At 36.0% G+C, this 27,780-nt stretch overlaps 3 protein-coding genes across 6 annotated transcripts; all 3 read right to left on the bottom strand.

Moving 5' to 3' along the window:
• Positions 1–4,987: 4,987 nt before the first annotated feature.
• LOC137949371 (uncharacterized) lies at positions 4,988–12,642 on the bottom strand. The gene is made up of 6 exons (XM_068795444.1): positions 12,400–12,642; positions 10,430–10,854; positions 9,949–10,203; positions 7,748–7,885; positions 6,638–6,880; positions 4,988–6,556 (listed from the first exon to the last, which is right to left on the bottom strand). Exons 2-6 carry the CDS (start codon positions 10,817–10,819, stop codon positions 6,011–6,013), a joined length of 1,572 nt encoding a protein of 523 aa, XP_068651545.1. The 5' UTR covers positions 10,820–10,854; positions 12,400–12,642; the 3' UTR covers positions 4,988–6,010.
• Positions 12,643–12,885: 243 nt separating this feature from the next.
• On the bottom strand, positions 12,886–21,058 carry LOC137950090 ((6-4)DNA photolyase). Of its 4 annotated transcripts, none has more exons than XM_068796461.1 (14): positions 20,644–21,058; positions 19,494–19,565; positions 17,288–17,368; positions 16,958–17,128; positions 16,804–16,875; positions 16,434–16,520; positions 16,228–16,326; positions 16,065–16,148; positions 15,248–15,334; positions 15,061–15,132; positions 13,956–14,069; positions 13,749–13,836; positions 13,577–13,679; positions 12,886–13,495 (listed from the first exon to the last, which is right to left on the bottom strand). In XM_068796461.1, the coding sequence occupies exons 1-11, from the start codon at positions 21,022–21,024 to the stop codon at positions 13,989–13,991; spliced, it is 1,287 nt and encodes a 428-aa protein (XP_068652562.1). In that variant the 5' UTR covers positions 21,025–21,058; the 3' UTR covers positions 12,886–13,495; positions 13,577–13,679; positions 13,749–13,836; positions 13,956–13,988. The 4 variants fall into 4 exon arrangements, with proteins under 4 accessions (XP_068652562.1, XP_068652560.1, XP_068652563.1 ...); XM_068796459.1 differs by having other exon boundaries at positions 13,577–13,672; XM_068796462.1 differs by having other exon boundaries at positions 13,577–13,672; positions 13,997–14,069.
• Positions 21,059–21,820: 762 nt separating this feature from the next.
• Positions 21,821–23,221, bottom strand: LOC137949370 (uncharacterized). The gene is made up of 2 exons (XM_068795443.1): positions 22,984–23,221; positions 21,821–21,915 (listed from the first exon to the last, which is right to left on the bottom strand). The coding sequence occupies exons 1-2, from the start codon at positions 23,219–23,221 to the stop codon at positions 21,821–21,823; spliced, it is 333 nt and encodes a 110-aa protein (XP_068651544.1).
• Positions 23,222–27,780: the final 4,559 nt, after the last annotated feature.

Raw genomic sequence — 27,780 nt, 5'->3', positions numbered from 1 at the left:
GGACATACAGACAAAGAAAAAGTTGACAGATTTCAAGATTCGTGTTTTCAAGACAAAGACAGACAAACAAAGACAAAGTTGACACGACTTCTTTCAAGATTCGGATAACAACGTGTGCTTCTATTGTACTTTTTCCTGTACACTTTTGTAAAGGTTTCCATTATTGTACTTTTTATTTTTTCTTTTGATACCAAACCAAACACCTGGAAAGCAAAGCTAGGACTTATCACCGACGATGGGGCCCAATGAGCACCCGGGTGATTCCTTTTGCCTCCTTGTGTCAGCAAGGTTTCGGCTATATATAGCCTTATGTAATGTTCAGAAATTATGAATGAGAGAATCCTTTTGCCCATCACTTGCTTCCATGACTTCTGCCTGTTTCGTTCTGAACACTTACTAATCCTGATCATTCCTATCTTCCATTGTAAGTTTTCATTCTCCTTTTCTTTATTCCGGTAGTTCGGGGTCTTCCTTAAGGGACCTCCTAAATTCTTTTTGTTTAACTCTGTAAAGATTTCCTCTAAGGTTGGATTCATCCAAGCATGTGGTAAAAGCATTGTGTAACCCTCTGAGGTTTCACGGTCCTGAGTTCCGTTTGTTGCCCACGATTGTCCATGCGTGACAGAAGAGCTTGTTATTTCGGAATGTTGAAGGAGCCCGTGACCAAAGCTAAGAGCTAGGGAAGCACACACCTCTGCTTGTCTTGGGTGTCTGAGACCTGTTGGAGATCAGAGAAGGAGTTAAACAATAAGACATTTAGGAGCTACCTTACGGAAGTTTGCTATAATCTTTACACGCTTTTGCCTGTTCCCTTCTTTGTTCTATGATTATTCTGTATGTTACCTTTGGAATCATTCTGGTTGCTCTTATTCTCACTGCGTTTATTGTCTGTTAGTTTGCTTGTTTGTTAGGTCTTCTTATTAAGTTTGGGTATATTAGGCTGGAATACCACTGGGTGAGGGTTACGCCCTGACAGCCGCCTCTGCTTCTGCAGAACCACTGTTCCAAGGGACTAAGCGTCGCTCCCGGTTGCTGCAACGCCGCCGTACTCTTACATGTATATTTGGCTTGTCTTTTTTGTATTACATCATATAGCTCGGCTTGTCCTTAGGTATTTACCTTGTTATTACTTATATCTCGGTTTGTTATATAGGTGTTTAAGAAAAAACTCTCTGTTTTATTAAAATAGGGTCTTTAAGTCATATTTTGTTTTTAGGCGTATTAGCACTAAGGCTTTTTGAATATTTTGTTTTCTTTCCTGAACAGATAGTTGAACTATTAGAATCAGATATATATATATTTCTTTGCATAATAATTAAACTTATAGAAAAATTATATGATCTTTGTTAATATAGCACTTGCTATAGTTTTCTGCAATTTAATAATCTTTAGTTTTGTTTGTTTTACTCTGTCTTTAAATAATTATATTAGAGTTTTTGAAACCCCTAGACCATTAATTATACCTAGAACTCCTAGAAGGCAAATAGAACTCCTTGACTTCAAATAATATGTATCTCAAATTTTATTTTAAGCTTGAAATTTGAATTGACTCATTTAAAAATTATTTTTAATTTTATATTTATTTATTATCTCATGCACAAGTGTTGATGCTCATTTGAGATTAGTTCTTATCTGAATCAATTTTTAATAATAAAATAAAGATAATGACGTTGCTGTAATTGGAGTAACCTTTTTGTGCAGCGAGGTTGTTTGGATTTTGCGTCCAGTCTCTTTTTCCTCTTTTTTCTTATACAACAAAATTAAAGAAAAATGGTAAATTTTATACTAAAATATGTATAAGTTAATAGTTACAACATCAAGGTGCCCTAAACATTATTTTCTGTAATAAACGTGACAGCTTATTTTCCTGAACTTAAAAAAAAAAAATCTTTCGTACAGATGGAGTTGATTTCACGTAATGGACCCTACGATGGGGTTGATTGAATTCTTTCCAGGGCTTTTAGGTTTGACATTCGATCGTTTACGTACTTGTGCTTCAACTATCAACTACCAATAATTCTGCCAAGTGTAAGTGTTTTTGGCTGTCACCCAACCAAGAACTGGCTCAAATTTTTCCGAATAAAAGATTTAGGAAATTAAGGCACAGTCCGTTGATTAAAGTTGAGAAGAATGACACTTTTTTAAGATACATCAAAAAATGTGAAAGACTTGCTTGGAGAAAACGCATATTTAAGATTGTCAAATGGCCGAGTGAAGTATAGAAATTGCCGGACATTTGCCCGATTGAAAAGCAATTAACTAGAGAGATGATACATCAAAGGCATGAAATGCTTAAAAGTAATTTTAAACCAGGTAAAAAGCAAGCACAATACAATGTCACAAGCAGAACGTCAGCAACAATTTGCAGAAGAAGAGGTCAAATACACATCTTTGAAGTGGGTAAAAAGCAAAGAAGGAACTAAAACCTCTTATAATTGCAACCACCCATGTCTACACCAGACCAATCTCATAACAATGGTCGGTTTAAATTTCTAGTTGACATGGCTGCAAACTTCCCACTCTGAAGTCTATGATGAATCCAAAGTGATTGTGCTTCTGGTCTATAACACAGAACCTTGCCATCCGGTCTGAAATTCCAAAATATACAATGAGAAGATGTCACAGATCATTCATACTAGTCTTAGGACACAAGACAAATGACTCCAATTATTGCCAAAAATGTCAAACTCATTTGTGCTAAAGATGATGCTACAGGGTCATTTAAGGTTCCAACAAGAAGCTAATCACCTTGTTTCATCTATAAAATATATTATTTCCTTGAAGAATGACAAAAGATGAACCAACAGGCAGACAAAAAGGTAAGTTTCTCACCACAAGGTATGAAAGGAGTAAACATCTGTCCACCAGGAGGTTTCTCTTAGTGAAACAGATACAATGAAGTTCAGGTTGACCTTACTCTGGAGTTCCAGCATTTCCTTCTAGTGATGCCACTGCTAGAACAGGAAGATCTGGACTGTCAGGACCTGTCAATGCAATCATGTCAAAAAGGTAAAAGTGATATCTCAGCATCTTATGGACATGATATAGAACAAATGGTAATAACAACAGATAATAGCAACTGAGGCATTGCTTATGACTTAACACCCCATCGTAAGGGCACTGGCTACAATCACAGCACGCCAAACTTGTATATGAAAGCTCTTACTTGAAATAAAGATAGTATACAATGCCAATGATAACTTGCTCTGGGTAAAAGTGGACAAGATCCTTCTTTGATTACCCACATTGATTCCAATGATAAGACAATGAAATGGTTCATAAGAAACACCAAACCAACAACACAGATTTGGAAATCAAGAATATTACTCGCATAGAGTACTTCAACACAACAATGGAGGGAATGAGAATGAAGCAATAATATAGAAGTCAAAAAAAAAAAAAAAAAGTAACAACAAAAGGTCGACATCACATCAACTGCTGATGCACAAACCATAATCAAATTAAAAAAGGAATAAAGGTAAACAGCAAAAGAGGTAAGATGTTTGTCTTCCTATGTAACCTCATTGAAAAATGCACATTTACAGAGAAAAATGTCAATAGATAGAGAGGTTGGAGATCCCGATTTCTTCCCCTTTCTCTCATATAGTCCCGTAAATGATAATCCTTGGAAAATTACAATAATGCCCCTCCCCACTTAAGCTATTTTATATATATGATAACATCCAACAACTACTAACCTTAGTAATCAAACCATAGTCAGTGTCAGTAATAATAATATCATCCACATAAACCAAGAGAAGGACTATACCCGATGCAGACTTGTATAAGAAGAGAGAAGAATTATACTGACTTTGTATAAACCTGAAGGAAAGAAGCGTACTGCGAAACTTCTCAAACCAAGCCCGGGGAGCTTGTTTGAGTCCATACAGAGAACGTTGTAGCTTACAAACATCATGATGAAAAGAATTACTCATACCAGAGAGAAGTTTCACGTAGATCTCTTCTTGAAGATCATCGTGTAGAAAGGCGTTCTTCACATTCATCTGATGCAATTGCCACGACTGGGAAGCAGCAATAGCTAATATGGTTCGAACCGTGGTCATTTTGGCAACAAGAGCAAATGTATCCTCATAATCAATCTCATATTCTTGTTTGTTGCCCAGAGCTACTAGTCGAGCTTTGTACCGATCCAAAGAGCCATTAGAGCGAAGTTTTACAGAGAAAACCCATTTACTCCCAAGAGGCTTGATTGTAGGGGGGCAAGTAACAATATCCCAAGTGTGATTTTCCTCAAGTGCTCGAAGTTCTATTTGCATTACATTTTGCCAACGCTCACGTTCCATAGCTTGTTTGTAGCAAGAGGGAATGGAAATAGAGGGTAAAGTAGTCATAGGAGAGACAGAGGAGGAGAAACCATAACAATTAGGGGGCCAAGAAGGGCGAGTAGACCGGCAAAGAGTGGTGGAAGCAGGAGCAAGAGTAGGACCAGACCACGTCTTCCACAATTGTTGGGGAATCAGAAAAACTCGGCAAAAGAGATAAAGATGTAGATGGCAAATCAACATGAGATGGAAAGAAATATTGAATTTCAAAGAAAACTACATTCCTAGAAACACGTGTACAACGAAAATGTGAATCATAACAAACATAACCCTTTTGAGGTATAGCACAACCAAGAAAAACACACTTAACAGATTGAGCTATAAGTTTATGTCGTTCATGAGTAGGGAGATGCACAAAATAAACACAACCAAAAGTCCGAAAATCAGAATATGAAGGAGAATGGCCAAAACAACTTAAAAAAAAAAAAAATGATGTAACGTAGGAGAGGGTAAGCGATTGATCAAATGAACCGAAGTAAAAAACGTTTCACACCAAAAACGAAGAGGAAAAAATGATTCAAGTAAAAGAGTTCTTACCACATCAAGAAGTTGCAATTTTTCCTCTCAGCAACACCGTTTTGTTGCGGTGTCAAAGGACAAAAACGTTGAGAGATGATCCTTTTGCTTTGAAGAAAGTCCTGAAACTCGTTAGACAAGTATTCGCCGCTAGAATCAGAGCACAAGACCTTGATGCTGACAGAGAATTGAGTCTCAAGAAGCGCAAAAAAACGCTTAAATACTAAAAAAAACTTCGATTTTAGCCCGTAAGAAGTAAACCCTAGTAAAATGACTAAAATCATCAATAAAAGTAGCAAAGTACTTGTAATACGCATGAGAAACAACAGGTGCAATCCCCCAAACATTACTATGAATAATATTAAAACATTGTAAGGTATGAGATGTATAATGAGGAAAAGATAAAACTTTACTTTTGCCAAGTTTGCATGATGGACATTCAAAAGAAAGATCAAGAGAAGAACATGTTTTATGTCCCAATAAACCAGAATTAAACAACTTACGGAGTACATCAGAGTTTGGGTGGCCTAGACGTCTAGGCCACATCTTAGTTCCAGAACCAACAACATTGCATGCAAAGGAAAGTAAAGGAAAACTAGGAATAAAGGTGGAAAGAAAAATATGAAGAGGAAAGAGTCATCCCACTTTAGGCCCTTTTGCGATCATCTTCCTTGACGCTTGATCATGCACGACACAACCAGAACAAGAGAAATGGACATTACAATTATTATCAACCAATTGACGAACAAAAATAAGATTTGTGGAGAGGTCAAAAGACACAAAAACATCAGTTAAGGAAGAGGAAAGATCACCAACAGCCCTGATAGGCAGAAAAATGTCATCAGCGGTGTTAATTTTCATATTTCCATCATAATTTCTGACATTGGAAAGAGAAACAATAGTATTGGTCATAGGGTTAGATGCTCTGAAGTCAAAATACCATAGCTAAGAAGAAATTGCATGATTACCTAAGAGCCCAAAAGAAGAAAAAACAGAGAAGATCATCTGTTGTACCATTTAAGGAGTGAGTATGTTCGGGTTTGCTAAGACTGTAGGGAAGGAATAGGAACAACCGGCGAGGCAACAGGCAATGTAGCAGAACTAGAGACACCAGAAGAGGCATGATAAGCAATAACCTGCTTTCTTTCAGGTCAAATGGGACAAGCAGAGATGATATGACCTTGTTTCTTGTAGTAATTACAAAACTTCTTAGGGCAATTCCGAGCAATATGACCAAAAGCTTTACAACTAAAGCACTGGACAGCACGCATGTCTCGACCCTTATTCCTCCCTTGTGCAGCAAAAACCACAGTAACAGGGGCACTAACATTAGTCCGATGTTCCATGCCAGCCTGAGTTACTATATTCTGCTCCACACGAAGAAGTTCATTGAAACAAGCATCTAGAGATGGTACAGGATGACTATTCATCATATTAGAACGTGCAATTTCAAAATCGGAATGGAGCTTCATCAAGAATTGATCTCTCTTGCTTGTTTCGTGCACTGCTTGAACAACAGAGAGAGTGGCAACGAAAACATTAGCATAAACAATGTCTAAATAGTCAACCCAAAGATTTTGAAAACCAAAAAAATATTCCTCATTGGAGAGACTTCCCTGTGTGAAATTAGCCATTTCATACTCCAATTGAAAACGTCGAGCCATGTTGTCTTGATAGTAAACCTTGTTGAGGTAATTCTACATGTCAGCGGCATTTTTATAAGGCCTCAGATTGAGAACAAAGTGAGGCTCAACGGAGCCAAGGATCCAGGTCATGACCCTAGCATCCTTGACTTTGCACTTGGACAAAGCCTCAACCTCTCGAGGTATGGGATCACTCCCATCTATATGACCATCCCATAACTCTTTTCCCATAACAAATAAACTAAACTGAAATTCCCAAGAAGTGTAATTTTTACCCGTGAAACGAATTGAGAACAAGTCTAACCTATCAGATGACATGATAAAATCCAAATGACACTGAAACCTCTCTGGACAGCAATAATCCACAATAATCCAAATCTAAATCCACAATAATCCACACAGAACTCATGCCGATGACACCAAAACCTCTTCTAGGTTTTCACGCTGGAAAAATAAAACTTAGACCCAACCAAAATACTAATCGACTTGTGTTTCCACGCTACTCCCTCCACATTCAGGCCGTCACAGCATACGAAAAGCAATCGAAGTCTCTTCCCGCTCGCCGATAGAACGAACAGGGATGTTGACCACAGGCAGATATTGCAAGATGAACCGAGAACTGACAAACGGAGATAGAGGGGAAAGATAACCCACCTCTGATAGCACCAAAAATTTCGAAGGAGTACTCGTCGATGATCTCCAAACGCAACTCAGATGGCGGCGAACCAAGCTCTGAAAAAAAAACCAAACCTACGAACCAAGCTCTAATACCATGTCAATATATTTCCAGAAAATATTACACCCAGAGATAGAGAGGTTGGAGATCTCGATTTCTTCCCCTTTCTCTCATATAGTCCCATAAGTGATAACCATCAAAAAATTATAATAATGCCCGTCCTCACTTCAGCTATTTTATATATACGATAACAGAAAAAATATAACTATATGGGTCACTCACTCATGACTGACATGAAACAGCTTGAAGATTGCTACCTTGTCCACCAAGAAAAACAAATTAAAAAAGTACAGCACAAAATTGTACCCAAAAAAAAAAAAAAAAAAAACTTTTGCAAGCCAACCAATAGAACAGATGGCACATCAAGGGCTGTATAAATTCATAAAAACTATATAAACAGTCAAAATATTAAAATATAAGAAATACTGAGAATAGTTCCATTATACCAAAAACAAATCACATGATAAACAGGAATCATTCGTTTGCTAATTTCTTTACCTTATCAATCAGTTCAATTGATCTGACTGGTTTGAACTATTTGAGCTGTTTACAGCCACCCATTTCAAAAGAACAACTGATTCCAGCGAGTGAGATGAAGTCAACCTTCTTCGGCCTCGAAACTGTATAGCACATTCACATAAAACAAGCTGAACAGAAAAATGAATGTTCAGAAGAGGAAAAACAACAGAATCTTAAACCAGTTGTTTAATATCATTGCAACTTGCTGCAATAATTCCTAGCCTCCCACTACTGGATTCACATATGAAAAAAGGAAAAATGGTAAAACCATTACCATTAACAGACTTAATCTGATAGTTAAGAAAGACAAAAATCTCCTTTTTTTTTTTTTTTTTTTTTTTGAGAATAGAGGATAGTAATCAATTAAATTTCAAGAAACTGACGACCGTTATTTTTCAGGAAAATTTAACTTCAATTAGCCTCTTATTCCTGCTATATCCAATGTGTACAATCATTTAGTATCATGGAGCCCTCATGAACCCTAAGCTTCACACTAGTGATCACATTTCAGCTGGAAATTAGTGAAATCTCAAGACAGCTCTCCATCTGCGTCAAAATAAGCTATCAATGGGGAATTGTTTGCTAGAGAAGATGCCGCTCCTCACTGATTTTCTGTGAGCAGCTTGTTTCATCTCCACCTTGTATTCCCGGGGCCTCTTGAAGCTCCTCATATGTTTTTTTAACTTCTCTTCTGTTTCATGCTCCTCCTTTGGAACCAAGATGTACAAACCTCCAACTTCAGTCCTGGAACATGCAATGAAACATCGATAGTCTCCTCAAAATAAAAACTCCAGGCACTGCCAAATTGTATGGAGGAAATCAATTTATTTGAAAATCGATCCGGCATATCATAGTTATTGAGACCATAGAGCACATAAAAGCTGCTCATCTCTCCATGTTAGGAAAATTAATACTAAATTCTGACCCCTATCATGAAACTACAAGACGAAGAACATGACCTAATGGTGTATTGGCTCAATAAATGCATCTAGACAACACATACCAATTTAACACCTCATAATTAACCAACTCTTACATCTCAATGCTTCCCATTTGTTCTAATACAAACCACATAATCTTTGCAAGATCAAGTCTAACCTGCCAAGAAATAAAGTTTAAAAAAGTGGATGAACCACTAAAGTCTGTGTGCAAAAGATACTGGCATTTGACAATCATACTGAAGAGCATTTCAGAAGCGCCTAAATTACAAGTATAATTTTCTAAGGCAGCAGTGCCATATATATATATGTATTTTCCATGATAAAAACTTCCTTCGGCCATGAAAGGAATGTGGTACATCAGACATTAAAGGAGCATACCTTCACATATATAGCAAAGTGTTCACAATGAATAAAACATTACAATTTCCAAAGAAAAGGATAGAGGGAAGGATTAACATAAGACAGATCCCATTATACTCATGGCGAAGAACTTTCCACTGCCTTTCTTTTGAAAAGTTTATGATACAAATATCTCATACAGTCACTTTCTAAATCTCTTACAAATTGAATACCCAAAATGAGATAATACAAATCTTAACAATTCCATCCACTCATTCCAATTATGAGAACATTTACATTTCAGGAAAGAACTAAACTATGAAGAAAAGAAATTCCTATATAACCCTGGGAGTTGCTTTTGGATTAATTAGGGGGAAATGATTTTAGCTCTCTGCAGAAACTAAGTGCCTTAACTCCAACAAGTGTTCATCATTTGAAATGTTGAGTGAAAGGCGAAGATTAGTCATCATTTCCTCTTGTTCCCAACTTAAAGGACCCGAAGCATATAATGCCTCCATGGTAGACCGATAAGCATGCAACTCTAATTTATGAATTTCTGCTCCCACTTGCTCATTTTCAGGAGGAGAGAAGTCTCTCCCATCTACCCACCCACCACTACTAGAAGTTTCAGCATCATCAGAATAATTATCCTGATTAGGACCTGTGATATAAAGACATGGTAGTTTGTAAGGATTGTCACGGGTGGTGCTACTACAACTAGCGGCTGAACATGTACTACCCTCATCATCATCAATAGGTTCTAAGCTTCTTGGAATAAAACATCCAACTTCAGCAATAAAATTTCTGCTCTCCTCTGTGTCTACATCAGAAAAATGAGTGGTTCTGTTGTTAAAGGAAGCATGCATGTATTTTTCACCCAACACAATTCGTGGGGAAGCAACAGCATCTACCTTGTCCAGCAGATGAGATTGGGGTTCTTTCACACGTTGCTGGAGCCTACCCTCTTTTCTGATTGCTCTAAGTTTCTGATCTGGTCCTGCATTTTCTCCACAATGAGAGGAGGAAATTTCCCGACCTCTCTTGAGACTTCTTCCAGAGGGAGCCAAATTCTGCACCTTGTCCTCCTGGAAGCCAGCATCATGTTCTAGAAAATGTTGTCCAATCTCAGCCTTCATGTTCATGCCAGATAGCTCACAGTTTGACTTCTGATGAAAACAAAAAAAAAAAAAAAGAGTCAAAGTGTCAAACTTAAAATATTTCAAACATAAAAAAGAATATTTTTGTACTTATCCAGTAGCATGTAAAAGAGGAAGATGAGTCAATGAGAAAGTCAAAGAATGATGCATTCGTAATGAGCTGCTAGCCTAGAATAGGTACTTCTACTACAGCTAACCTCTAAATCATAGAGACAGCAGCAAGAATTGAAATTACCTTTCCAATCACAACCCACTGATTATCCTGCCATGACTGCCGAACCCGCAGGTTCAATTTGTGCACCCGGAACTCTTGGAAGGATCCAAGGAGTCTAACAAAGTAGTTTCCACACATCACTTTTGACACTTCTGCAATCTTCCATGAGTTATTGTCAAACACCTCAATGATATCGCCTGGGACCCAATTCTCTATACCTCCTGAAGGAGGAGGCAAAGGCCTAATGGCCTTCCGAGAAACTCTTTCTACAGTTGCAACATCAGGAAAAGTCTGGTACCTTACATGGTAATTGTGACCATTTCCAGAGAGAATTTCAGCACACCACCAAGAGCCTGAAGGAACCTCAGTCATCTTCAACACTTCAACTTTACTTCCCTTCCTAAATCTCATGGTAGCTGAACAACACAAAAAGCTATCTCTGAAACCTGGCAAACAAGACAAGCAGATTTTAGAACCAGTCGAAGATAAATTAGATAATAAGGAACAACCAATATGAATATCAACAACTAGTTGAACGTTGTTTTGAAAAAAAAAAACAATCAGAAAATGCATTTTTGATAATCTGAAACAAACTCTGGGCAAAATTATTACATGAGGAGGCCTGGACCCATTTTTCCACTATCTATATCCATGAAGTTTACAAGATTACCACTTACTACAATATATATAATATATATATAGCATAATTTTAATGTACCATTCAAATATGAGAAAAGTAACAAAAAAAGACACCCAAGCAGATATCAACCATAAACATAGAGAAAAATAAATAAATATAAAAAATCAGAAATGAAATCGAATACATTCGATCTAAATCTGTGGCCAACTTAGAAATAAATGGCAATTTAAAAAAAAATTAAAAAACATAGTTTATGTGGACAAGTCCTCCCTTTTTCCTATATACATGGAGAGGATGACAATAATTTTAGGAACTTACAAACAAAGTTTCAAGAAAATTCTCCAGTTCTCCGTGAAAAAAACAACGCACTGACTAAATTAATTGAGTTTATACAAAACTCGTCGAAAAAATGAGACTGCAAGAAATAACAAAATAAGAAAGAAGGAAGAAAAAAAAACTGACTATCTAAAACAATTTGTAGCATATAAAATTTGTTGTCTTCACTAACAAGAAATAGAAAATAGGTTATGAGAAAAGTCGAGGATTCAAATATGAAAAAACTGAAGGAAAAAAAAAAAAAAAAAAAAACTCATGCAGATATCAATCATGAACATAGAGAAAAATAAATAAATATAGAAAATCAGAAATGAAATCGAATACATTAGATCTAAATCTGATGGCTAACTTAGAAATAAAAGGATATTAAAAAAAAGAAATAAAAAAAAGCAGCTTATGTGGATAGGTCCTCCCTTTGTCCTATATACATAGGGAGGGAGACAATAATTTTTGGAAGTTACAAACAAAGTTTCAATAAAATTCTCCACTTCTCCATAAAAAATAAATAAAAAATAAAAAACGCACTCAACAAATTAATTGATAATACAAAATTAAAAAAATTTCGTAAAAAATCAGACTTCCAGAACTAACAAAATACCAAAAAAGGAAGAAAAAAACAAACTAAAAACGTAAAGCATTTCATAGCATATAAAATTTGATGTCATCACTACAAGAAATAGAAAATAGGTTATGATTAAACCATCACTATAAACCAGAGAGAGAGACATCAGAAAAAAAAAAAAGAAAAAAAGAAAAGGAAAAAACGCTAGAAAAAATTGAACGCCAGCTATAAGCATTACCGATTCGAGTTATCACTAGAAACGAGTTGAAATCCTTCACATGCACATCATAAATCAGAAAATATTAGTAATACAGAAAAAAAAATCAATCATCATCACATCGCATCGGATGAACCAATAGACTGAAACCAGGAGAGACAGGATCAGAACAATTAAGAAAGTCGAGATCATAAAAATAAAACGAAAACAAAAAATCAAAGAAAAGATTCACAAACCTTGGAAGAATTCCGTCTTCCGATTACGGCGACAGGAACCGTGAACCCGCTGCGTCTCTGCTTGAGGAAGAAGGTAGATGAGAGAAAACCTGAAAATCGATTAATAGAAAATAGAATATGAAAACGTATATGAAGAGGTCAGTCGTTATTAAATAGGATTTTAGACGTGGTTTTCAAGTCCGCGCTATTTAACTAGGCATATTCTGGCTTTCTCTCTGCATAAGAATTGCTTGGTGGGTGGGTTTCAGGCTTTTAGGCTTTTAGGCTTTTAGGCTTTTAGCCTTTTAGTTTCGTTAGGTTAAAATGCGCCGAGGAAGTTATTTCGTACCGGGGGGACAGGTCACTAACAGCTTCCAATCCAATAAAGATTTCGGATTTTTTTAAAATAATAATAATAAATCCCGTAATCGTAACCGTTTCTTGATGTGGAAGTCGAGTTGGAGATAATTAGGGGTAAAAAAGGAAAGAGAGGGAGATTGTTCGGTTTGTGCTCCTTAAACTTATATTTTGTTGAAGACAATTTATACATGAGCGAAATTGAGAGAATTCATCATCTAAACACATTTCCCTTACCTTCTTCTACGCTTCTCATGGGATTTGGGGCTCTCCCTGAAGTCATTCAGACCAAAAAAGGTGGAGATAAAAGTGCATTGATGTGATGCATATTCCTATTTAAAGATGGGAAGGATGGAAAAAGCTCATCGCGACATGACAATATATCCCACACAATGGTTGGTTCCTACGCTGTCTCCGTAGCCACCCCGGAGAGAGATTGGTTAGGTGTGGCCACATAAAATTCTTTAATCTTTCAAATTCCTCCTCGGCAGTTACAGATTCATCCAACCAAAACAAGCCAAATCGAGGTTTATGGCTGTCGGCTATAAATGGATTCATATTGTATTTTGAATCTCAAACTCTCGTCACCTTTTCTTGTGACTTCTGCTATTGGAAGCATCGCCTCCGTCTTCCTCCTCTAATTTTCTACGTGAACTGTTTGAACTTTCTTTGCTTACGCAGCCATCTTTTGAACGGTTCAGTGCGTAAGCCTCCCCCATTTTCCTTCTGCATTCTTTGCTCGCGGAATCATGAGCGACCACTGTGAACATCAAACAGGAAACATTCTTCTATGAGTTTTGCAGCAGGAAGAAGAGCTATGACGTTGTAAAATAGGGCTCACCTGGTTTTGGATAATCTTTCCCGATTATGCATTTTGCTTTGGTTTGGACACTTAGAGGTGCAGTCCATGGCTCGTAAATATACTCCTTAGGCATCTCTGCAATCTTCAAATAATTGTTAAGCGTATCAGAATTGCCAAAAGTAATCTTAAATAAGAATTGGAACCCAGTTACCTTTCAAGGCGGGAAGAAAATGGCGAATAAAATTCCCATTGGGATCGTACTTCTTACCAAAGGAGATTGGAGAGTAGATACGATTATACTGTTAATTTTACAATGAGAAGAAACAGAAACAAGTATTAGGTGTCTTCCTAATAAAGAATATGGAAAAGAAAAAAATCCTTTGTCCTAATTGATTAGTATAACATGAGAGATATGGACCTGGTAGAAGAAGGATGAACAAGAGAGCCACAGTCAATTACCGTTGTTTATAGCCCAATCAGAATCTATTAGCAGTCTTTCAAACACATCCCTTCCCTTCTCCCAGTGAACAAACTATTATTCACAAAACAAACAAATAGATTGGTATTCATCAAACAAGCAAACACAAATTATTCTGTTGAATCTCCATGATTATACAAAATATATTGTATGCTCCTTTCCAGTTTCACATAAACTAAAAAATATTAAGTGTACTAAATATGTTTAATAATCATGCTGATAGCTTGACATTCATTGTGACCTATAACAAAATCCCGCTTCAGGTGAGGAACAGCTCCAAATTAGTATCTGATCGTACCTGAAGAAAGGAATTAAAATACTATTAAAAATGTCAATGACAATCTCATGAATGGATAATTTCTTCATTGTTCTTTGGTCTCTGTCCAATGGAGTCTATAATAACAATGTAGTACTATAAGGTTTTGTTGGTTGATGGAAGCCCCACCTCTCTGTGGCAAATTCAAGTTTTCCAAAAAGAAGAATTTGTTTACTGCTCTGTTTTCCTATTGTTAGTAGTGGGAATTTAATTGAAGCCAACCTAAATGCTTCTTTTGTTCTAACATTTACTTAGATCTATTATGGCGAGTCTTGCCAAAAAAAGCCAAAAAATAAATTCCCAATTTTCTTTTTCTACAAAGCACCAACAAAAGAGCAAGCTTGCCTCACCAAATTGACTGTGTTTTAGAAGAACTGGGTCCATCACTTGGATAATTCAAGGATCATCTGATTGTGGATCTAAGATCTTTTCACTTGCCGGTATAAATGCAAAAGATGACCATGAAAATCATAATAAAATATAAAGCTCTCTTCTCTTTTTTCTCTTTAGGCACATTAAACCTTTCGTATTCTTTTTTACTTCCGCTCATAAGTTTGTGATAGTATCAGAGCAAATTCAAACCCATCAGAAAATTTATGAATGGCACAGATAGACAATCATTAGAATAGTACAGGTGGAAGCGCCAATAGATCATATAGTCACACAAATGTGACAGACACCACATATTGGAAAAGAAGATCACAGTATATAGCATTGCAGGCGACATACCAGATCCCCACGAGTTAGGAAACATGCAACTGAATGCCGTGCAAGATGATGCATCCATCCCCAACTATGTAACTAGGATAGAAAAGGTATAGTAAATTCAGAAGAATATTCATATTAATCCAAGAAGGGAGCATTTAAAAAATAAGTAAATTTCAATGAACAAAAAAAAAAAAAACTTAAAAAGGACCTGAACCATGATAGCATCAATCCAAGGAAATCCAGTTCGAGCCTCTCTCCAAGCCACAAGCAGTTCCTCATTATCTTTCCAAGGTACCTACCATGACGACAAAGAAAAAAAATACTCAGAAAGATCATGAGAAGTGTTGTGGCAACGATGCAATTCTATATATATTTTACTGAAATCATTCTTTTTTTAGCAATAATAGTTTTATTATATATATATAAAGAAGTCTTCTGACTCCACAATACAGCAAAGCATCTAGCTAAACAAGTCCTTCTAAATAAGTTTTTCTTCAAAGCCTCAGTATCTCTGTATCTTCCAGGTAACTTATAGGTTATGAAGAGAAAATTTTAAAATATTTTTAAGTGCTTTCAGTTTCCCGAGCTCAACAGCCAGGGTCCAGCTAGCTGGTGGCTGCACCGAATCTTTTTATTGAGTTAGAAATTCCGATGTCAAGAAATCATTACAATATTAATGTGGAAATACAGTTAGAAGAAGAGTTTCTTGTTGGCCTTGGGAAAAAACGCAAGCTTAAAACACCATTTCCCTCGTCTCTAATAATCAAGGAAAACATTTGCCACCATGAAATGCAATAGAAATCATTTCCTATAGCGAACCATGAAACATTACATATTATAACCTTTGAGTAGATCTTGCAGGACTAATATCTGTTTGTGATGTCATCATCAAGAAATTGTGAGCAAGCTCTAAGACATGTTTTAAATGAGAAATGGTAAAATATCAAAATATCAGGTCATTCCATATTTAAATAATTTAAGTGGAAAGAATAGAAAGTTCAAAGAAAGTGACTCGTAATTATCACCTGCTTGCAAATTCTATTTCCTTCCATTCGATCAAAGTTGGAAGTGCCAAACGCCACAGTGTAGAAAAATTCACGCCATAAGAGCTGTAAGAATTTTGAAATTCTTGATGTCAGCTTGTTTCAGTCAGCAGTTGGCGTTGCTGATTCATAATAGTGAACTGACCTGTCCTACAAGTGAAACTGGTGGACTCGTATGCTTTTTGACCTTCCTATAAACATCTTGAAGACACCAATAGAAATGCCTTGATGAAAGACAGCCAAACTGAAACACACATGCATAACAGATGAACTTAAAACAAGCAGAAAACAGTTGTTGACAGAGAAAAAGGGGAGGTGAAGGAGGCTTTAAACTCCTTTGTGAAAGCTCACTTTCAAATAGGGTGATAAGACAGTTGTGGCTGGTTTTAGGAAAGCAGATGGATCACCCTTTGGTTTCTCAAAATTGGATACCCACTCCTACAAGTTTCGAAGTGAAGTGAGAACTCCAAGCAACAGATATTTTCAAATGAAACCAATATCAGAAAACATAAGAATACTATTTTATAAAGGCATATGATAGTTTCAGAATAGTAGTTGGAAGAAGTTCCAAGAAAGCAACTTACAAAACATGTGACAACTACTATATATAGAGGAATCAGTATTACCTTAATATTCCAGATGTCAGAAAGAGTATTATATTAAGGTTACACTGGTGATATTCGTTATAGAGACATATGTATGAGAGAAACAAAATACGGACCGTATCATCAAGTGATTTCTTCAGCCTGTTTAGTGCTTCAGTTTCACCACCACGAAAAGGAGAAAATTCTTCCTGTAATAAAACAGATTTTTTTTGTGAAGAGTTCAAATAAAAATGGCAATAAATGTCTACACCAAAATGGAAATTTTCTAACCTGTGTGATGCCACAATAGCCAAGTTCATCGATTTTTGGAACACTTAACACTCCACAATCTCCAAGAGTCCCAATTGAAGGTAGGCTTGTAAGTTGTTGTTCAAGTGGCATTGGGGGTTGTCCAACAAGCTTCATAAATTGTTGGTAACTCAATGGTGGCTTGCCTCCATTCTTTTTAGTATTTATGTTTAGGCATTGATCAAGAAAACATGGAAACATTTGAACCCTTTAGTAGGCATTGAAGCATATTATTCTTGTATTTTTTTTTATTTTGAGTTTTTGATAAAATAGGCACTGTGACAATACCAAAGGAAGTATCATTCAGTTTACCTTTTGAATCACATCTACAGGATCAAAGAGAGTATGGCTCACAGGAGAGAAAACCTCTATTCCAGATACAGAAGCAAACTCCTGTAAAAAGACAGTAATATTACATATGCTACAAAGAAATGTTGAGAAGTAACAATAGTGGTTTCTAAACTCTTACAAAGATTGCAATTATGCATAGTCTAAGACCTGCATCTTCAACAGAAAACTTTGATAACTAGTGATTCTGAATTAAAAAAGCTATGAAGAACATTAGACAATGCCTTCTGAAGATTAGAATATTTTCTACATCTGCTCAGAGTGTTTTTCTCATATGCAAATACTAAGAATATTTTCTGGCAGATTGTGTCTCCAACAACTTAGGATATTTTGTCCCTAGTATGCGCAAATCATATGCTTTCAAGTAAAGAACTGGAATAACTGATGGTTAGTTCCACGTTATGTTTTCAAATGGCTGGTGATTTGGACAAGGCTGTAAAGGAAATCACCAACAACTTTGAATTTTTTGGATATTTTGTCTGCAACAACTTCGGATATTTTGTCCCTAGTAAGCACCAATCATATGCTTTCAAGTAAAGAACTGGAATAACTGATGGTTAGTTCCATGTTATGTTTACAAACGGTTGGTGATTTAGACAAGGCAGTTAAAAAAGTCACTGACAAATGTTCCCTCTGGGTGTTTCAAAGATGAAAAAAGATGGACTTCAGATAACATTCTAGAGGACAAAATAAAGTTTCTTAAGTTTGATCATAGTCTATTTTACACTTTATTAGACACAAAAGATACACATATTTTATTAAAAAAATGTGGTGATAAAGAAAATTATTAAATTTAATCATACCCAGAGTTATCCCTAGTAATAGAGATCTTTATTATTATTGCATTAAATAGATGTAATAGAAAGAAACTGTGACTTTTGCTTGAGAAGAAATGAGAAAAAATACACCTATATGGGAAGACAAAACACCATTATTAAGAACAAGAAGTGTTAAGTTGTGGAGCCTAATTAACGCCTTACACAGATCGACCTTTGCGGTAAGGTAGTTGTGGCGGTTGGAAGAGGGGTGGGAAGCACCCCTCCCTGGGGGTAGCTCTAATTTTCTCTTTATATTTGGGGGCGTTTAGGGTGATCACCCAAAGTAAGATCATTAGTTCCGGCCGAGAGAAGTTAGAGAAAAACCACCTATAAGTGTGTCTGATTTCTCTTGTAAACTATTTCATTTTCATAGTGGATTACTGCAGCGGTGGAAGATAGGACATAGTCTCACCTTAAGGCGAACCTGTATAAATCTTGTTGATATTTTCGTTGCTTGTTTTTCCTTCTTCCGCGATTATTATTATTGTTCTCGTTAGTTTGGAATTAGAGCGTCTAATTCCTAACAAGAAGTTGATCTAGCAACTAAAAAGAATAATCCATTTCTCTTTTTTAGTAAAAAATAACAAGTTACAGAAAACAACCTTCAAATAAAACTGGCTCCTGGAGGGTAGTTTGTCAAAAGTCATATGTGCTACAGTAGTTATTTTGATTAGGTTAATCATTTCATTCATATATAACAGAATTATTGACCCAGAGATTTATCACTAGATATAAAGTTCAATAATGATGAATAATGAGCTAAAGAAGGATATTTAGCTTTCATAAATAAGTTTGGAATGGACTACGAGACATTTTAATAATAAGTGATGAGAAAAAAAATGTGAACTATTTTTCTTTTAAAAGGCTTTACTCTCATTAATGATATTTTTTAGATGTTTAATTTTGAGAAGGGCTCTGGTTCACAGTTCAAAGGAGTCTAAAATAAGGTAGTATATGATGCAAATAATTTTTTTAATTAAAAAGAACCATATTAGAGAATGATTTTGTTAAACCAGTTCATAAGTTGAAGAAAGTCCAGCACATTAGCTTACTGCAGTTAAACTGGCAATTCAAGTTTGCTTCTACAATTACCAACAAAACTCACATAAATAAAGTGCCTTTCTCTAAATCTTATGAAAATAAAGGTTATGTATCTTTCATAGAATTGATACCGTGAGTACAAGTAAGCACAAGAAGTTTGCATTTTTTATCACCTTGGTCTACAGGGCCTCTGCTGTCCACAACTCTTAGTAATGTTTATTACTGAATCCCATGAAGAATAAAGAATAATAATTGAACAATTCTCAAAATATTCTGAAGAAAAATATTAATAAAAAATGACAAGTCCGGACCTTAACACTGTTGTCTCTAAGTTGAGAATATGGCTCAGTGTCACATTCAAAGCAGAGTTTCTTGATGTTCCACTACAAGAAGCAAGTGAAAGTGCACAATATTAATGGCATATATAGGTATGTCTCATGTGACAAAGGGAATAGGCTTGTAGTTAAACATCCAGAGTATATATCGTGATTTTATACAATATTATTCTTTCAAAGTGTGTACCAACTGAGTGACACTGTGAAGAAGAAACCAGAATTACTGTCAGACTGGAACTATAATGAACTAAAAGAATACTGTTTCACTAACAGTGTTCATACAAAATGTAGAAATAAATCTATTTCTCAAAAGTATTTTACAGATAGCACTTCAAGCAGCACCAAAACCAACTGAAATTGAAAAAAAAATAAACATGACATGTGACAAATCGAAACAATGACTGAAGAAAGTCAAGAACAAAGAGAGATACAGAGCAAATATGTGAAGATCATTTATTGAAAAATTGAAAATCTGGAAACAAAACATTAAAAGCTGAAAATTTTTCCAACCCTACTTAAGCAAATAAACAAGTAACAGCCTGGTTTCCACCAATGAAAAGCAGGAGCTCCTTCTTGGAGCAGAAAAGGGCAGGTAATTTGGTACGCAGAATACAATGACACACGAATGCATCATGCTCACATTTTATTTAAAGGTCCTTTCTGCCACATAGATCTCTAAGTTACCTGTTAGGTCGATGCAGCTAATGTGCTATAAAGTCGCAGAAACTAAATGTTATAGAAAAAAAAAATCAACACAAAGCAACCTTGCAGCTAGACGGATCCCGGACTGACAAGGATGGGGCTCAGAATGACGGGTTTGGCCCAAAAATTAGATAGGATAAGATGATAAGTTTGAGCGGGTTTCATCCTAAAATAACTAAACCACTTCAAGACGCTGTTGCTCAACCTTAAAATAACAAATGCCCAAGTAATTCTCCAATGTGGACTAATAGAACTCATCAGTCGACTAATTATCTCTCATCAGTGGGAAAGACAAGTAACTCGACCGCTAACTACTGACTTGCAACTACCAACAGTTCTTATAGAAGAACTCATTTAGCGCAAAGACCTAATAACACCAGAAGCGGGAAAAGTCAAACAAAATTTCTTCAATATCCATGCTTACTTCCTTTAAGAGCCGAATGATGACCTCGGCGGGAACTCCTTCAAACACGAGCAATCTGGAGCCGAGATTCCTAAGACTGGAATCGAGGTCCGCAAGGCTTTCCAGCAGAAACTGAATTCTGTTGAGACCAGATTTGGAGGAGCCCGGAGAGAAGGCCGCGGGATCAGGCGCCATGAAATGGGGATCGATGACAAAGACAGGGTAGAGATGGGCTGAATGCTCGGCAGCATAGAGGAGGGCGGGATTGTCGTGAATCCGAAGTCCTTTACGGAACCATATTAACGAGTTTGATCCCATGGCAGTAGTGCTTGTGGATAACTGAGAGAACCGAGACGGAGAAAGATATAGGTGAGGGCGTCGGAGGAAGAGGAGACTTGGCATGAAAGAGCAAGCAAGGAGCTAGTTTCACAGCTGCTCACCCATTTTGATGTAGCTTCATCTCCCGCCCGTTACAGTTATCATTGTCAGTTGAGGAAGACAAAAGGTCGGGCTGAGACCACGTAAGCGAAAGGGTCCAAAGGGAGACGAGAAAAAGGAGGTCTCCGACGTGGGAGAAGACCGTCTACTCCTTTCGCGCTTTACAAGTTTTAAGTTAATTAAACCCTATTGACGTTTTGCTTGGAAGATAGCTTTTATTTTCTTAAAAACAGAATACTTATCTACGTATAAAACATGAGAAACGGCTATCTCATTAGTCTGATCATGATGAATGAAGTTAGCCATTCGATCCCGTTTTGCACCAAATAATTTTCTGTATTGGATCAGCTACGGTCATTCAAGAACATCGCAATTTAACTGTGGGAACCAAGAGTTGAGAACAGGAAAAAAACATGAAAAGGAGACCCAAAGAACAAAACTTTGGTTTGATACGGAATTCTGTAGCAAAATTCATTTCAGTTTACAATATGGATTAGAGGACTTCACTCCAGAAGAAAGACTCATCATTCAAGAGATCAAAGTCATGAAAATTTAATCACAAAATTCATTTCAGATTATACAGGAAGAAAGACGACTCAGTATCCTCAACCTTCTCCATTACTCAAGAGACAGATAAGCAGCTTTAGTATCAACGAAATATCTGAATTTTATTGTAGAAATAACCCAACATTCTCTTGCTCTTCAACTGATCATATGACACTGGTTTTCAAAGAAGCATCAGCAACTCCGTTAAGTCACCTTAAACAGGAAACAAAAGCCTTCCCTCATGAACAAGATAAGAATATCTGAGATCGGCAGCTTCCTCTTGAAAACTTGCTTCTCCTTGACCTTGACCTAGAAAAATGGTTATAAGTCTGTAGACTTCATCTGAATTCATCTAAGGAGGCCATTCCTGTAACGAATAAACCAGTTCCAGTTTCTGCTCATAAATTCAGAAAAGAAAGACAGATCCTCAAGGATGTTTAACTATTTGAACTCCTCACAGCATCTTTATATCCAAACCCCTGTCTTCTTCGGATATTCTCAATGCAGTGACGTTAGTATAAGTGGCAGGCTTAAGCCCCTTGATTCTGGCAACAATTGGATCATCCTTATTTGACAAATTGAGGGCATAAATTACAGTTTTAATAATCAAGGATATAGATAAGAAACAGAGAAAAACATGAGAATAGTCCTCTATTTCTCACAAAACATTAATGTTGCCACAAACAATCAAACCTCTATAACATAGTGGGATACAGATTATCGATAAGGAGGCTTGACATGAAGAGACCATTTACAGAAAAATATTATGTCTGATATTTTGTTACTCAGACGCCTCAAGGTGGCAGGGATTTCATTTCTGTTGTCCAAATATCCTTTGAGAACTACAGATTAGGAATTAAGAAGGAAGATAACAGTTGCAGAGGGCTATTCTTCAACACATCCGAAGTAGGAGACATTTTCTAGTTTAAGGGCTCGAAATGGATTGATAAGGAAATATAACCTCAATCTGCTATTTATCTATCGCTGTTTCCACGAAATATGTAAAATAAAAGAAGAGAGTAAAAGGTGATAGAAAGGTCTTGACAATCTCTACTACTAGATGAAACAACTCAAAATGATATTCATTAATTCATATTTGATTATTTATTGCTTCTGAAACGTCCACTTCTTTAATCCAAGGGAATGTTTAGAGTTCACAGAGGCTTTTTATTTTACAACAAGAGATGGAATACAATAAGATGTCTTGAAAAAAAGAGAAAAAACTTCCTGTCCTCAACTTGAATATCTTAATAACAGAAACCAGAAGAAGATACATATTCACCTCTCACAAGAAAACCATAGCTTAAAGAGCCAAAAAAAAAAAAAAAAACAGAATGAAAGGAACAGCAATCATGATCTTGCTGCGTTGTTAATTACCTGGAGAAGAGAAGAACCAAAGAATGATGGCACATAGAATCAACACCAGCGGAATCACATGGACAGCGTTCTCGGAGGCCCTCAGTCTCGATGACTCCTTTGAAACATCAGAGAGAGGAACATACGTGGGAAGCTGATCAATCTCCGCAGGTTTCAGGCCCGGAGAGGCCTTTATCTGCGGGGACACGTTCAGGAAGAATTCATCGGAAGCGCGACTGGTACTCGCCGATCTGTGCATCTCGACGAGATAAGACAGTAATGAAAAGGGAAAAGAGGCTATCTGGATCGAACGTTTGATGAATCGATTGAAGATTTGAATCCAAGACGGTAGAGAAACGGGATTTAAAGCCAAAAGAGAGAGAGATCCTCTCTAGCCTGCGTCTGAAAAAGAATCAGAGTACGTGTCTTGGACTTGCAGGGCTTTGAGGTTATCTTTGACTGCTCCCCTTCTTCCGCTCGCCAAACCGGCGTTCTTCCTGGTGGTATTTTCCAGTTTCGCGAGTTTTACGAAAAACACGCGGGGAATTATTTCTTCTGAAACACGGAAGGAGTGAATTAGCTTTTCTGCCCAAAACACGGAAAAAACACGAAGGAGTGAATTAGCTTTTCACCCCTCCGTCTTGTGACCGGATTGACCGATTTATCAGAATCTCGGACCCGGTCGGATACACAATAACATATAAACAAAGTAAAATAAGTTTAATTGATCGGGTTACTCAGGATCCGGTCGGGTAATTAAATAAGGAGTTGATATTATACTTACATTATTAAGGTATTATATTTAAAATTGATACTTCTAAGTTAATATTTAGTAATCACCATTGATTAATTATTTAATTAAGTAACCGATAACAAGACTATTATTTAAATTTATAAATAACATAAACCAATTAAATATTATTTTCTTTCATAATTATTATTACATATAATATTAATTAATATAATCATCATATTAAAATAATATCACAATAAATATGATATATTAATACCATATTTTTGTGCATAATTAATGAATAATTAAAGTAACTAATAATAAATCAATGTATAATGCTAGGTATAAAATATTGTATTAGGTCATTAGCTTAACATTACATGGTGCAATATTTTATATTAAATTGTTATTATATAATATTTAAGTTATAATCATTTTATGAATTTGTAATTTCATATTTTTAAAATCAATAAAAAAGTAAAATATGTAATATATCATTTTTATATATTTTTAATTACAATAAAGTGTAATTTTAATCATGAAATGTCTTTAAAATAATTAAAAATAAGGTAATTTGGAATAAAATTATATGTTACTAGTATGTAAAAAATATTAAGCAATTATGAAAAAATTTACTCCAAATTTAAATAATTAATTTTGTATGACTTTTTGTGATTAAAGGATAATGACCTCAATATGTTTGCTAGATATTTAAGAGTATGTTTTTGAGGAAATTCTCCATAAGATCATGAAATATTAAAGATCATAATATAATATAAAATAGTACTGATAATATATTAAACTAAATTAATATTATATCCTAAATTACAATATATTATATTATTAGATCAATATATTTTTATTAGTTCCTTAAATACCAATAAAAACATATAAAATTACATTATTGTATCAGTAAAATATATGCAATTCATACATTTTCTAGAGGGCATTACAATTATAAAGCCCTATAGGTTGGGTTCGGGGAAACTAGTCACCAATCTAAAACCTGACAGAGTTTTTTTCCAAACCTACTAGTTGAAATATAAGACTCATCCTCTGGTTTTTGGGTCTAGCCTGGTTGGGTCTAGTCGGGTTCCCTGTGAAACCCGACCCGATGCCCACGCCTAGCCATTAGGGGCGGGCATGGGTCTAGTCAAGGTCGGTTTGAAACTCAAACCCAAAAAAACCTGAAACCAAAAACCATAAACCCGACCCTGACCTGATCACCATTCCCCCAACCTCGTCCTACCCAATCCTTGTAAACCCAACCCACCTTGTCCCATCCCGATAAAACCTGATTTAAACCTGACCATCACCATCCCATCCCATCTTCGTAAACCAAACCCATCCACGCCCGCCCCTACCTCATTTTACATATCTGCCTCGTCCCCTAGAGTCTGATTTGGGGAAATTCATCCCTAACTAGAATTCCAATGGATTTTTTTTCCACCCCGTCCTCAACCCGCAAGGTGAACCCAAAGTTGGGGTTTTAGGTTGGATACCCTGTTAAACCCGACCCAATGCTCACCCCTTCTAACCATGGTCCCCATCCATTATAGAACACCATAACTTTCCATTTCTTTGTGTGTTTTTAGATAAGCTTAGTCAAAGTTAAACATTTCGTATTTTATGGAACAGGGGCAAACGACTAGAGACGAGTCCCCTGTTATGGTCATGGGTTAAGTACTTATGTCTTCTACTCCTAACAGGCCGGTCTTTTGGATAGTATTGGCTAGGTGTTTAACATTTGGTATCAGAGCAGGCATTACGTCATGAGTTCGAATCTCCGCAGCGAGAGTCCTGAGCGAAGGGGGCGACCTAGTAGAAACTAGAGTGGGCCGTCGTTAGAGTGGGTTGTCGCTAGAGTGTGGCCGCCGCTAGAGTGTGTCCACCGTGGTCATCGGCTCGTGAAGGTGGGTGTGATGTTATGGTCCAGGGTTAAGTATCTATGTCTTTCGCTCTTAACATGCCGATCTTTTAGGTAATATTGGCTAGGTGTTTAACACCCCCAAATGGAGCCAGGCCCCTAAGGGTACTAGAGAGTTTGATCCAAGTCGGATGGGACAGTGGGAAAAATATGGAAAGTGATCTGGACCGCCACGTTATCATTTGATACAAAAATACTTCTTTTTTAAGGAAAAAATTTTGTTTAGCTACATCTGTTTTGAACATGGTTTTTTGATTTATTGAGTTTACTAAGGACATGGATTAGTTGGATCAAATTTTAGACAGAACGAGTCAAGTCATATGGAGGGACTCCCTCTTTTATTCTGGTCAAATCCCTTCTTACTCGCCTCAAGTCCAATCACTAGACCATCAAGTCTCGATCTGACTAAATTGATTGGACTCAAATTTTCATGTATCCAAGTCAGGTCCCGAGTTCCAGTAAAAAAAACTGCTTTTGAAGAAGTGCAAGACATAAAAAAAAATATATGATAACTTCTCTAATATGTATAATTCTTAAAAATATTTTTTTAAACTAAATTACTAAAATATAGTTCTTTTTTCTATACATATTATGTACAAATAAATATAATAGATTAGGGTATATTTTAAATATTAAATATTAAAATTTAATATAATAAAATAAATATGTTAGGTTACTAAATTGAAGGATGAGTGGGTTTCATGTCACATGTGTAGACCTATAGTAGTACGATTTGATAGGTTGGGTCACATATAAAATATATGAGTCTAACTTAAAGTGAGGACTTTAATATTTCAGCTATTTATAATAGGTATATGTATGAAATATTGTAAAATTACATTAGTTAAAAAAATTATTTTCCTATTTCTAAAAATAAAAAAATTCTAGCTTTATTGTAACTTTTATCAAAGAGGTACTTATCTCCCTTAGGAAGATAAACCATTTCAAAAAGAAAACAAATTACCAAACCCTATAGATACCTCCTTGATTGAAAGAGTTGTTTCTAAGCTCCAAAAAAATCATGCTAAACACAACCAAAAGATTGAAGTGGTGAATAAAGCATACAAGAAAAGAGACAATAAACACTTGAAGCCAATGTTATTAAAATCAACTTGGCCATCAAAACAATAAGATCACTCGTTTTGGTCCAATTAGATTACACCATATTCAACATTTGGTTGGATCAGGTACAATAGGGTCACCTTTTTATTTTATTTATATATATATATATATATATATATATATATATATAACAAAAGTCATTTGATGTGAAACAGTTGAGATAGTCGTTGATCATGATTGGACGGTTGAGATAGTGTTTTACATCTTTCACACCAAATGATCGGACGACTGAGATAACAGTTTCGTAGACAGCTGAGATAGTATTCGTCAACTCAAGGTGAATAATAAAACCTTAGGTTTACTTAGTTTCCAATGCAAACCAACGTGACCCAATAGAGGAAGGTCGAGGAAGAATAGTTTGAAAACAGTAATTCCCGTGCAAAACAACTTTAGAGACGTCAACTTTTGAATAGTTTTATAACCTTTTGACATTTTCCTTATCTAATTAAGTTGTCTTTGTTATTAGAAGTTTTCTTTTAATCCTTGGAAGTTTCTCATGTACCAGAGACGTCAACTTTGATATCTTCTTTGTTTGTTTGTTATTGTTGAATTTGTTGCATTTTACTTCATATGTTTAGGGCATGTTAGTGCCATTTTCTCCTCTTCTTGCAAGTCATATTTGATTTGGTGTGCTTGAGCAAGATCATCTTCCACTACCAGCTTTGCAGCTGGTTCCCTGCAAACAAACAATTTTCTCTCGTTGTAGACTTCAATGATCCTTGCTGTCGAATCGTTTCAACAATGACAAATAAAATAATACGTACCAAGATGGATTTTACATTACTTCTTGTGTATTCATTTTGTCGAAGAAAACAACTAATAAGATATTCCAAAGCCGCCGAGGTCGGAGAATCAGCTCCTCCGAGGCTGTTTAACCACCTCTTCTTATCGAAATGCGAATAGAGATTTGCCCACTTCAGTTTTTGAAGGCTAATAATAAATAAATGGTTAATTTGAGTCATTCAGCAGAATTTAGTTAAGATCGATCCTGGAAGATGGCTCTCCGCCATGTTTGAACCAGTGAATCATAACCCAG

The sequence above is a fragment of the Aristolochia californica genome, unplaced genomic scaffold, assembly GCF_029961685.1.
Source record: "Aristolochia californica isolate CCGP_79_NKW_82.1479 unplaced genomic scaffold, dmAriCali1.0.hap1 SCAF_14, whole genome shotgun sequence".
Taxonomy (NCBI): domain Eukaryota; kingdom Viridiplantae; phylum Streptophyta; class Magnoliopsida; order Piperales; family Aristolochiaceae; genus Aristolochia; species Aristolochia californica.
The sequence above is the reverse complement of the archived record's forward strand: the minus strand, read 5'-3'. Positions and strand labels throughout refer to the sequence as shown.